Here is a 13,907-nt window from a genome sequence, read left to right as displayed (position 1 = left end):
CACATAAGGGAGATATTCATAATTCCCATTTATCGTTTGGAAAATTTATTAAAAGAGTAGAGAAGGAAAAAGAAGCCAAGGAAAAAATTAGAAGAACAAGTAAATTCTCTTACTTCATATATCAAACCTTTTATGATACTTTTGTGCCAGCACCTAATATTTTACTAGCAACCTCACCCAATGTGTCTCATGTTGGGATAAGCTCAAATATCACTGAAAACATCACTAAGTATCAAAATTATGGAAGAGTAACAAAAGCTTGGGCAAAGAAAATTACTCTTAATGCCTTGTTATATGTTGAGGAAGCTATGAAACTATGTGAGAGAATTCAAAATAAACACATGGAAAATGACATTTAATATCAAGTTGCAAGGAAGGAAGATGGTGTCTATACATTGTTGTTGAAAGAGATTCAAGACATGATGAAAATAAACGTGAATATTTTGACAAATGAATAGGCTTTTAATGATCTAAAAAAAAATGATTTTCCTAGTTGGTCAAAGAGCATCAATAGACAATATGATCTTGAGACAATCCATTTTAGAATACAAAAGATTGCTAGGTGACATCAAAATCAATTTCTTATAGTTTGATGTTGAAATGATGAATGATAATGAAGCTAGTTTGTCATATGATAATGTTGTTAATAAAGCTTGCAAAGATATGGCATCAAAGGAACTATGTAACAAAGATACTTTTGATTGTAATGCAATAAAAAATTTGAGAAGTGTGTCAACAAATTTGATCACTTTCAAGAAAGAATTCTCTAGTTTATACAAAAAATTGGATGAAATATAAGAAGACATGTTGACATGGAAATCAAAATTAAATAGTGTGTCTATTCCTAATGACATGGCTTTGCCCCCAATTTTAGTGAAATTCATATGATACAAAACAAGACTTTCTTTTGCACATGCAACACTTAGAAAAAAGACAAAGATAGTGTGCCCAACTAGAAGAAAGATAAACATATGAGAATATTTTTGTTGATTTTTGTCTTTATATTTTTTAAGTAACTTTTGTTATTACTTTATAATAAAATATAAAGGTAGATTTATTGAAACAAAAGGAAAATATGAATAGAGTTTATTTTTAAAATGTCTTTTCAAGAAGCAGTTACACTCAAAGATTAGTTATATTTTGTATGATTATGTATGTAAGGAACTCTCTTCTTTTTTTCCCACTAGTTTCTAGTCTTTTCTTTACGAAAGGGTTTTCCCTCCTTTATTTCTTCTTCTTGAGAAATACCTTTACAAGCATTATATTGAAATTTAGGGGAGATACTTTAAACTCTCAAGTAATTTTGGAGTAATAAAGATCTAGATGTACTTTGGGTCATTGATTCTTTTATATTATGTATTTCTTACTTTAAATTGCAACTACATATATAAAGTTTCTTTACATTCCAATAGATTCCATTTTTCTTTTGTATATTAAATTACAAATATTTAAGGTACAATCTTAGTTTTAATTATATGGTATAATATTCAACAAGGATCCTAAATCAATTGACTACAATATTTTGTTGCAGGCAAGAGGTCCATTCCCCACCACTCCTCGTGGTATTGAAGGGTGCGTCACAAAGAGCTCTCTCTCTCTCTCTCTCTCTCTCTCTCTCACACACACACACACACACAATATATATATATAATTTCTTATGATAAAGCTATATCTAGTGGCTATTTATTCAAATATGTATTTGTTTTGATTTGTATACCTTTCCTACTTTCATGTTAAAAATATACCCCTTTGAAAAACTGAACATATTTTATGATGAAGCCACCCTTCTCAAATGTAAAGGAAGATTGTAAGCTGATAACAATTTATTCAACTATTGTTAACATTGTCACTAGTCGTTGGATAAATCAAGTCATTTGATTACACATTATTACAGTAACAAATATGTTTACCAATATTAATCAACTGATTTGATTGTTTAATCAGCTAATTTGATTAAGAGTTACCTTGATCAACTAATTAGTTAACTAATTTGATTGATGAGTCAAAGATGAAATTGACTAAATTGACATAGAGAAATGTAGGTGTCAATAATTAAGATTATTTATTTATTATATGTGCATGGAAGATAATTAAAAATGATTAATCAATGAAATAGATATAAGCTAATATGAGGAGGAATAAGGTTAATTAGTTAATATAATATAAATGCAATTAACTAATTGACAAGGCAAATTAACATTACAAAGTTGCTAAATTAGTGATGTGATGAGATGATAAAGACAACAGAATTTATCAATTGACAAACGACAATAGAAATGATCAGTTAGAACAACGTAACTTGTTAATTAGATTGATAACTGATTTAATTGATAAGGTGGCAAAATCTAATTGTCTACAAATGTCATACCTTTGTGGACAAGTAATTAAAGAAAAGGTGTATCAAGCAGTAAGACCTTCCACGACATTGTCAAACAACTAGATTAAAAGGATATATGATGTGAGCTTTACTTTGAGATAAATAGATTTTACCAGTGAACATGATCATTTGATCTATTTTGTTATGGAAACGGCTATCCAGTTCATAGGATGCACCAAGACATCAATGCCTCTCATACATTAGAATGTATCAATGCCTCTCATACATTATAAATACATTCTAATTGATACTTGATGCATCCTAGGTAATAAATCACCATTCATTTTTGTTACTATTGTGAAAGTTTGTGCCTAAATATTTAAGCGCAATGCTGTTTTGTAAACTGTTCAAACAATATTAATAAATAAACAATCATAAAACCACTCCACAGAACAACTAAATATTTCAGAAACCTATAAGCAACTACAAAGATGGAACATTATTAGAAATTTTCATGAAGTTACAGCAGCACGTTGTAATCCTTCTAGTGATTTACTGTTCATAAAAATTGTTACCTTTCATAACTTAAAGTAAGTTTAAACTTAAAGTAAGCTTAAACAACTGAAGTTTAATAAGCAACCGGGGCAATTCAATTGTCTCTAACCAATATACCCTTTTTAAATAGCTAAATTTACACACTTATTTTGGTGTTGCATTATGTATCCATCCATTTTTGGATGGATAACCACCTAAAATATTTCGGTTTTCAATGTATCTGGCATTACTCTGGCTTAGTAATGATGATGCCATGATGACATGCCCAGTGCTCCCAAAGATCTACCCAGCTAGCCCTGATCATTTCCTCCAAAGTCTGCATGGTCATTCTAGTTCACATCTCACTCGTTTGGTAACCAAATGGCAGGGGTTTATAAATTATAACCAATTCCACCATAAGAGTATACCCAAGAGGCAGACCAGACAAATTTATTTAAATATGGTGTAACAAGCATAAGAAAAAAAAATTTTAAAAATCATCAGCATAAAAAAGAGCAAACATGGTATAGAAATTTTCTGAAGCAAATTGGTTATAAACAATTAACCTGTTTTTAGTGTTTAAAATTTGAACTATAATAGCATAACAATACAAACACTTTCTTTCTACTTTCTTATTCTGATGATGGATCATGGAGTGTGATCCAAAACATTGATGCAAGTGAATTCAATGCAGTTGAATCCAGAAACACAGCGCAACAATCCAAACATATTCAACAATTAGCAACTACCATGTCAGTAGATTGAGAGAACCAATAGTTATGTACCAATAAGGAATGCCATTGTTTAATATTACAGATCAACAGTTCCTGAATGGCAAATTTATGGAATTTAAATTAAAAAATATATCTGCTGTACAATGAAGTTCCAGAACAGCTAACAGGAAGGGAAAAACAAATTTGTGGAAACAAAAACTTTAACTAGTAAAATCAATGAGACGTGATGATTATGATTTAGACTTCTAAATACCCCAAAAAGTTATGAATCGGCACAAAAGGAACAAGAGGAATGCCCAGTCCACCCACAAGGTTCCACGAGTACAAGAATATGTTTATATGGCCAGAAGCATTTTGAACATGAATATATGGTCTAATGTGATTTTGCTAATCTATTATATGATTAAACATCCAAAAAAAAGATCCATTTAAGGAAAAATCTCATTATATGAATATTACATAATATTTCGATAGACAGACCAAATCAATATCCTCTTTAACCAGCGGGATCAAATTGCACAAGATTATAAGAATGGCGGTTGAAATGCTTAAAGATAAGAAAGGATTCATCAGCCAACTCCATGTTCTATTTATCAAAACATAGTACAATTTCCACATTTGTCCTAACAAAATTTCTCCTAATACTGTACAATGCTATTGGTGAAAGAAGACAGATGGAGATCTAACAGGTATGACTATGAACAATATGTGAGGATAAAGAAATAAATCTAATCCCTGTAATCATTTGCATCTACCTGATAGTAACAAACTTGTTTGTACCATGTTTTGCCCAATGACTTTTCAAGTCAATAGGATAATTTATATTATGGCCTTCAGATCCAAGCCTTTCTAATAATTTCTTGAAGGCACCACCACTCATTTTCCTTCCAGCAACACGCGCACCTCGCCGCTTGGGATTCATTGGGAGAGGATACAGTGATATATTTGTAGTACAACAGGCTGACTGCCAACCACCACTCCCCCACCTATAACATTGTTGAGGCACACCAGTGCAGGAGCAAACGGGAATAGGCATTGCAGAAATATCAAAAACAATTCCATTAATAACAACATCTAGATTCTTCTGCTCATTCTTAACTGTGACCTCCCCATTTAAACCTTCCTCAGATTGAGTCCCCTGTTTTCTCTGCTTTTTGGGCTTTTGAGTTTTCGTTTCACAATGGTCATATTTTCTCTTGGAGGGGCTCTCTTTCTCATCCTCCCTCGTTATAAACTCATGCTTAATCATCTTCTGAGGCTCTGCAGATGGTAAAGCCTCTAAAATTGGAGGAAACCCTGGATTAACAGATCGTACAGGTTGATATTCTCTAGGCAAAAATGAAGGATTATCTGCAATCACTTGCAAAATCTTTGCACTGGCTAAAGTTCCACAAGGGAGAGTCTTCTGTCCATTCCAACTACCCTCCCTAGCATAGTCAAGAGCAGCAATTGCTGCATCACGCTCAAAAAATGCAGAGCTCCGGTCTGCATAAGCTGCATCCCTTTCTAAGATTGCAGCTTCCCTTTCAGAATATGCAGCTTTCTTCTCTGCAAATGCAGAATTCCTCTCTAGGATAGCTGCATCACGCTCTGCAAGGCTAGACATGAATTTCAATCCTATGATATCCCTTATACCTTTGTCAATACCTTTTTCAATTGTATCCCAATCTTTGATGTCCGATCTACCTTCATCATCCATGTATGCAAGGCTATTGGGTCCCTCCCCTCACTTCGGAGGCCTAAGTTGTCCACTTCAACTTGAACATTTCATAAGCTCAACACTCTGTTCTGAAAAAAAATAATAATCTGAAGTAAGTATGATCACAGTAATTAATACAACAGTTTACAATGATTAACTATTATCCAAAAACTAAGCTAAAGCTGCAAGAAACTGACATACAATAAGGATCATAGAAACTAGACATGTGATAATAAATCAAAGTCCTTAGAAAAAGGAAAATAATGAAGCAAGACCAAAAAACAGAACCAGTAATCGGTATCTATTTACATGGATGTAAAAATAGAACATTATATTTTAAAACAGAATTACAGGCCCATATGACGGCCTACTCTGAGTTGCAGTCACATCGCAGTACTAGACAATCTATGTTAAGTTATTAACTGTTAAGAGATGTTTGAACCAGTCATTTTCAATTTCACACTGCAAAACTTATAACAAGTTCTTGTAAATTAGTGATAAATAAAATTGTTATTGTTTGTATTCACTGTCAAGATATTTTTCAAAGAAATATTTAAAGAGGATAGTAATATATTGAAGAACATCACCTAATCAGCTCTGTTTCTGTTACCGAAAATCCAGCTATATGATATATTTTAATTTGTGTGGTAACATTAGAACCCTGGCTATTTAATCCTTCATCATTTAATTCTTCATCATAAAGGCATCTGAGGTGTGAAATAAAATAGCTTTGTCAATTTTAACTTGAGCTAGTGTCACTTTAGCTGATCTAAAACAGTAATATGGTCTACTTTGTGTAATGGCAGGCAAAGTAAGTAAACTCATGAACTTGCTTCATTCTGTACAATTACTATGTTATGATTAAGTTTGGCTATTGTCAATGTCACTTACTCTCTTCTCAGTAATTCAAAAAAAGTGTAAATTAATAAATTTGCTTTGTTCTGTACAAAATAATCATTCTTGTTACTATGTAGGATTAAGTTTCGCTAATGTCAATGGCACTTTCAAAAAACATGTGTAAATTCACAAATTTGCTTTGATCTGTACATAACAATCATGCTTGTTACGAAGTCAGGATCAAATTTGGCTAATGGCAATGGCACTTACTTTCTTCTCAATAATTCAAAAAACAGGGCAGAATCTACTATAAAAATCTTGCGACCATTGTGTGTCAAGAAAATGGTGAATCAGCCAGCTACATGGTGCAAAGTCCTATCCTTGCTAGCTGTGGACAGTAGAGATGGTAAAGCTAGCTTGCAACTTGACATGGCCTCAATTTCGGAGTTCTTATACTTTAACAATTCAGCAGCAGCGAGCCAACCATGATGCTGCTCTAGTACATTTGAATAACTTCTGGAAAACATTTCTTACCTCGTAAGAAAAAGCTTGTGCCCTGCATTGTGATTCAATTTTCTAGAAGTTAACTTAGCTTCACCAAGTCCAGATACTAATCTACGCAATGCAACCTTAACCCTAGAAAATTTCACCCCATTCATCTGCAGGTTTACACATTACTCATTGATCTCTTGAGCATCTAAATTTTTTTATTACTAGATTTCACCTAATTTATCTACAGGTTAGCACATTATTAACTGTTATCTTTCAAGCATCTTTATTATTTTTTTCATTGTTTTTAATAACAATATATTCCCTTTAAATTGCTCACTCTTTGCTTAATATTGACCCTATACCAGTATAAAGCATCTTATTACAGTTTCATAAGCCCCCCAGACAAAAATTGAACTGGTAACTAGCAGTTCCAAGTTGGAGAAGAATTCAGTTCATCATCTATTTCTTCTCTTTCAGAACTTGACGTTAAGCATGCATACGATTTCACTTGCAGGACAAATGTTGTTTTACCGGTCACTCTGGAAGTAGTTATAATTTAAACAAAAAAAAATGGAAAGACATAGACAACCAAATAATGCTAAAATCAACAAGCTAAGCAGATCCAGCACATGCTTTTGGCATACAAACCCCAATCAAAGTCTTAAAGCATTAGGGTAAGCATATAGACTCGCTCAAAAAAGTGCCCTATAAATTTAAAAATTTCCACCACTCTACAAAAAAATGCCCTACAAAATTGAAAACATCCACCACTTCACAAAATCTCAAAAGAAGTTCTTCTGGACACGTCTGCATTTAACAAACTAAGTAAACAGACGGTGCGAGGTCAGAAAATAGGGTATACCTGATCTTCTTCTGTGAGCAGCATCAAAATAAGTTTGCAAACACCCATTTTATAAATCGATGCTTCTACACAAGCTAAGCTATCGCAGACCCACCAAGTGAATCCTCATATAAATCAAGTGGGTATTGATGGAAAAGCCAGAACAACATATATAACAGGTGGGTGCGCGGGAAAAGTCCAGAAAAGAATCCATGACAGGAGAACACATCTGGTGCATAAAATATACATACAGATTGTGTGTATAGAGAAGAGGTGAAGAGAGAAATGTCATAGAGAGAAAAAGTACAAGAAAAGCAAAATTAACAGAGAGAGAGTAAGAAATAACTTACAGTGAAAAATCTGTTTGAAAAAATCCAACTTTCCTCCGGCCCTACTATTCCTTGGGTAGTTGAGGAAGTTTTGCGCCTGCAAGAAGAATAGAAGAAGAAGATTTCGCAGAATATATCGGGTGGAAATGAAAAGGCGCCTGAACCGAAGTTGTTTTTTAAGTAAAATATTTGTTGTTCACCCTTTAATCGCATGGAGGGAGATGGAGCTGAGTGGGGGTCAAGTCAAGAAGATGCTCCTACAACACTCTCTGTGCCACCTGTCCCTCCATATCACTTCCTCCTAGATACGCATAATTCTCTCTTATATATAGACCTGTTTAAGCTGATGATTAAAGTCAAAAGCTCTGTGATTTTCACAGTGCCAAGCCACAATTCACTCCATTTAATTTCTTAATTTCGATTACATGGAAAGTTTCTCGAGCTTGTAGAAGCTATAAAGGAAGGACCACTTCAAAAACACGGGTCAAACCTACATCCTATAAGTACCGTACGAGACTTCGGAACTTATGGAGAATTTATCTTACAACTGATTCTTATGCTTGCACTCTTTTCCAACTCTAGGGCCATGCTGCTAATTCAGCTCCGTCATTTGATGGTATGTGGTCCCCTTTTTACAGTTTTAGGTATATAATTTTGATAATTTTCTTAAATTAAATAAAATATATATAGGAGAGTAGTTGAGCATGCTTTAATAGCAAGATCAAATCTTATTGATCTAATGTCTAATATTTATTTTTGAGAGCAATGTAATAATAGTTGTGATTTTAAAGTTGTTAGTGTTGATTAGGACTACTTATAATTGAATGAATTGTATTATTTAGATCTAAAAACCAACAAATCATGTGATGTCACATCAGCACACTAATAAAACATGACTTAGTGCACAAGTATCGGTCTCACGTTCTTGGGGGACTTTTTGGACACCTTGACAAAAAGCATGGTAATGTGGTCATGTTATAAGTAGGGCACTTGCCAAGTAATCTCACGTTCTTGGGGGACTTTTTGGACACCCTGACAGAAAGCATGCTAATGTGGCCATGTTATAAGCAGGGCACTTGCGAAGTAAGTTGTTGGAGAAAAGGGAGTGATTTGAAATTTTCACGTAAGATTTTGAGAAGCTCAAAGTTAGGGTACTCAACTACTAAATTCATTCACATATACATACATACATGTACATACAAAGTTATAATTATAATTATAATTATAATTATAAAGTTATAATGTGGTCATGTTATAAGTAGGGCACTTGCCAAGTAATCTCACGTTCTTGGGGGACTTTTTGGACACCCTGACAGAAAGCATGCTAATGTGGCCATGTTATAAGCAGGGCACTTGCGAAGTAAGTTGTTGGAGAAAAGGGAGTGATTTGAAATTTTCACGTAAGATTTTGAGAAGCTCAAAGTTAGGGTACTCAACTACTAAATTCATTCACATATACATACATACATGTACATACAAAGTTATAATTATAAAGAGATAATAAAGAAAAAATAAAACCACAATTATAAATAATATAATCAATTTTTATTACATCTATTCTAATTTTTTTTTAAATTCTAATTATTCTCATTGTATGTATCTTACAATATAAATTTTTCACTATAGATGATGATTACCTAATCAAAAATTTACTTTATTTAAACAATAATATAATAATATAGTAAAATATGTTTTAACGCTTTCATAAACCCAACTCTTTTTCTTTCTCTTTTTTCTTTATCTTTTTTTCTTCATGTTTTTCTTTAATATAAATATCGCTCCTTGCATCCTTTATCTTTTAGTTAAGTATGATATTTATTAGCTTTTGTTTTGTTTTAGAGGGTTGGAGATTTTTTGTTTATTTAATTATTTTGTGTATATTAAATAGAGAGAAAATTGTATAGAAATTTTAGTACTAATATTCTTTAATAAATCTATTAACAAAAGAAATAAACCAAATATCCAAGTATGCAAGAGAATGTGCGCCTAACCCATCTTATATTGTCTCGTTTTCAATTTACTTATGTTTGAGAATGTCTAAATCACATTCCTACCTCGACATGATTTTAAGTTTTCTTATGTTGTCATAACTATCTTTTACTTCCTAATTATATTCTTTCTCTAGTCACTTGCCAACTATAAGTATTTGAGACTTCTCTTACCTTGGTGTTATTTCCTCCAGTTTCTCAATCCTTGATCCCTACCATTATTAGATTTTTCAAAATCTTGATTATTGATAACCTCCTACTTCCTTGTTGTTAGCAAATCCACAAGTCATTGCTTCTTCATTTGCCTTTGTTTCCCTAAGCACTTAGTATCCTAATTCCTCAATCCCCACTCCTTTATGTTGATTGTGTTCAACTGGTTCCTCAAAATCCTTTAAATATTAGCCACTTTCTCATACGTAATGACTTTGGGAGGTTGGCTAGTGAACAAGGAATTAAACCTTTTGGACTTTGGCCTATTCAAGCCTAGGTGGGTATCCCCTTGATCAATATTAACAAACAACCAACAATTGTACCTATTAGGTTTAAGGTGTCTCCAACCTTGTAAATCCTTGCATTATTTATTCCTCTGATGTTATTTATAATTTACCCATGAGAGATTAAACTAATTTACTAATAGTGTTAAAAGAGCTTATGTAAATGTGGATTTACTTTCACTATTTGGACTTTAGAAAAAGGAGAAAACACTTAGGTGTCCCCTTTGGAATCTTCCATTTTGGAATATTTGGACACATGTAAGATGTTGTAAGAGCATCTATAACAATTTTGAAAAATCTCATAAGATTATATGATAGCATCTGACATAATATTGTTATATTGATCCCTAGGCGCCTTTGCATGTGAGATGCCTTATGACAATTGTAAGAGCATTTGAAGTGGCTATTTTGAGTTGCATGATAATGGTTTCTATGTGGGGGCATTGAGTTTTATATATAATCTTTGTATCACATTAAGGACTCATGTGTGTGTGTGTATAATAGGTTGTTGAACACACTACAAGATTGAGAGGGGTGGTGAATCAGTTTGGACCTCAAAAGTGCTTAATTCTTGATCTTCAAACTTTAAACCACAAACATATAATCACAACATAAATAAATTATGAAGTTATATTGCACGACAAACACATAAACACAAGATTTAAAAAGTAAAACCAAGCAAGAAAAAACCATGGTGAGAAATAGACTCACAATATAAATATAATGTATTATAATGTTGCCTCTAGAACCCACTGGTCCTAAGAGGACTTGCAAAACTAAGGTGCACAAACTTTGGGCAAGATACAAATGACTTGCAGAGTTGAAACACATTGTTCAAGGCAAGATAGAGAAAACTACCAAGAGACTCACTATCTTCTGACAGAGAAATGAATAGCTAAATTAAAATGAGCAAGATCTCCTAATCATGAAATCGTCCTTGAAGAATTCATCAAGAAATCAATATCATGGTAAACTCATTTGACTTCAAACACAATATCTAAAGATTGTCACACTAAAGATATCATCATTAATGCTCTTCACAATAGTATTTCGCACTTCTACAATACCAAATCTACTTGAAAAACAATCACACCTACATCACATCAATTCATGCATATTCCACACCTTCACTCATACATTTGCACTCCTTTATATATAGGATTGATCATCAAAACCCTTGACTAGGTAGGCCACATAGAGAATGAACAATATTACATAAATTTGTCCACCCAGACCAATGACAACCATTGTAGTCTACTCCAAGAGATAAAGAGGACCCAAAAACATTATAAAAAGTCCATTTCAAATGATTCCAATGAACCACACACACTAATACATCTTCCAAAGTCAGCATCAAATGAAACGTGTAGGTAGGCATTACAACACATTAGCTAGTCGGCCAAAAAATAAATCTCCAATGCAAATTACAAAATGTGAACCTACACATGCCATGGTGAGACCCAAAATACTAACCATACTCATCCTCAAAATCAAACTCGAACCAAAAGAATATGATCCAAGTAGGATACAACATCACAGTCAACCAAAAACCAAACTAGTTGACAACACTAAACTCGGAACATCATTACCACTTGAAAATTGAGCTAGAACACTACATAGACCACATGAACAAATCCTCTAAACTGCAACACTTGAATATGTTTATTTGGAAGCCACCAAACATACTCTGAACTAGTTTTGATAGACAACCTTACTATCAGAGACATCAACAATCAACTCTGTCAATTAAGCCATAAAGGATCTACAAATCTAATAGTACAATATACACAAAACGTAGACATTATATTTAGAACCATAGCACATAATCTTCACATATCGAAGGAATGAAAGGTATTCTTCCACTGGGACATTAAATATTGTTTCATGCATATTTGAAACTTGTTCTATACGACCCTTTCAAAAATGATTCAACATCTCCAAAAGATAATTCAACAATATCATAACACATAAATACTCTTTCCTGCATATTTAGACTTCCACTACACTATCCTTACTTCAATATCAATGACGCCATAAGAAACAATACTAGAACACATAAATACTCTCTCCTACATATTGAAACTTCCACTACACTATCCTTTCTTCCACATCAACGACACAAAGAATTTGGCATCAATTACAACAAAGCACAACATATCAAGTTTCCAACATAGTTAGCTTGGAGAGGGTCTTCATCAAGCTTTTTAGAACCTCTTGAAGTACAGGTATCCAAGCACTACCAAATTCTATTGAGGTTTCAAGAGAAGTGCATTATTGCATAATCTTATTACATTAATAATATGCTTGCCTCTATTTCTCTAGTGGAGCATTTCCCTTGTGGGTTTCTTCGTGTAAATTGCTAGCAATAAATTTGAGGGATGCAAACCAAAGTTCTACACCCTATGGATTTTTGGTGTTGTGGTATTCTACCTCATACTTTGTCCTATTGGGGTAACTGTGTGGGAGAAAAAGTGACACTAAGCAAACATGTCCTAATCTCACTTTCAATCACACATTTGTGGAATACGAAAGAGCCTAGAGGTATCACACAATTGGCTACTTCTTTTTGTGGAAGAGAGAGCCACGGGCTACCTATTAGGATTTCTATTCCTTTGTTGTAATTGAAAGATAAAATGATGCAAGTTCAATCCCTAACCCCAAAGTGCAAGTATGAACTAATAACAAGATTACAGAATTGAACTTAAATGATGGAAAGCTATAAACACAAGGACAAGACAAGAATGTAAATGCGTACCCGGTGTTAAAATCTGAGTGAAAATGTTTGGGACGGGGGTGCGGGTGCCACTGTCCTGATTCTGCCCCTGAAACTGCTCTGGAAACTGCTGTTTTTGCACTCTGGAAAAGCTGTCAAAAATGCTGAAAATGCTGTCTGTCAGGAGGACCAGGGCGCCCAGCGCCCCTGTCCTGGCAGGACCAGGGTGCCCCATGCCCCTGTCCTGGTCTTTTGCTCTGAAATTTGGTGGGAAGGTCGGTCTCAGTCTGCTTCTTCCGGATCTGTAACTTGCGGCGTCGTCCGAGTCCCGAAACCTGCACTTATATCTGAAAAGGTGTTTGGGCGGCTATATAGGGTTTTGCCTTAGTCAAACCCCCTCTTCGGTGATTTCCACCTCCACGAATAGCCAAGTTGTATTGTAAAATGTATTGTGTGTGCAGACCTAGTGTGTGTGCAAGGTCCTAAAATGCAAGAAAGCAAACTAGAGCAACCTAGAAAGTAAACCCTAATTGCTTGTAAATGATAATGTAAATTCTCTAAATCAAGATGAAAAGTGATCTAAAGCATGAATAAATGATATATTGAAGCTTATGCAAAGACATGAAAATAACATGAAATCATACCCAACCCTCAAGGGAGGGGTACAAGCCAATCTTCAATCGGTAATCTCCTATTGTTCTTCAATGTCTCCCAAGCCCTAAATGAATGAAATTGATGAATGCTTGATGGATGGATGTTGAATGTTATTGAAGTCTTCAAAGATCTGCTCTTTCGCTGCATAGAAGGTCCTCGAAAGCCAAAAATCCCCTCCTTTCAAATGAAGAAAGAGAGCTCTTATATATGAAACCCTAGGTCGTAATTTCAACTTTTGGCCGACCTAGAGATTGAATATCCCGCCAATTTCTTGG

General features: G+C 33.8%; 1 protein-coding gene across 3 annotated transcripts; it reads right to left on the bottom strand.

Moving 5' to 3' along the window:
* Positions 1–4,150: 4,150 nt before the first annotated feature.
* LOC131069388 (barley B recombinant-like protein D) lies at positions 4,151–8,203 on the bottom strand. 3 transcript variants are annotated; one of them, XM_058004780.2, is made up of 3 exons: positions 7,805–8,203; positions 7,476–7,683; positions 4,151–5,373 (listed from the first exon to the last, which is right to left on the bottom strand). In XM_058004780.2, the coding sequence occupies exon 3, from the start codon at positions 5,282–5,284 to the stop codon at positions 4,337–4,339; it is 948 nt and encodes a 315-aa protein (XP_057860763.1). In that variant the 5' UTR covers positions 5,285–5,373; positions 7,476–7,683; positions 7,805–8,203; the 3' UTR covers positions 4,151–4,336. The 3 variants fall into 3 exon arrangements, with proteins under 3 accessions (XP_057860763.1, XP_057860762.1, XP_057860760.1); XM_058004779.2 differs by lacking the exon at positions 7,476–7,683 and having other exon boundaries at positions 4,151–5,368; positions 7,805–8,202; XM_058004777.2 differs by lacking the exon at positions 7,476–7,683 and having other exon boundaries at positions 7,805–8,201.
* Between the last annotated feature and the right edge of the window lie 5,704 nt (positions 8,204–13,907).

Source organism: Cryptomeria japonica, chromosome 10 (assembly GCF_030272615.1).
Source record: "Cryptomeria japonica chromosome 10, Sugi_1.0, whole genome shotgun sequence".
NCBI lineage: Eukaryota > Viridiplantae > Streptophyta > Pinopsida > Cupressales > Cupressaceae > Cryptomeria > Cryptomeria japonica.
The sequence above is the reverse complement of the archived record's forward strand: the minus strand, read 5'-3'. Positions and strand labels throughout refer to the sequence as shown.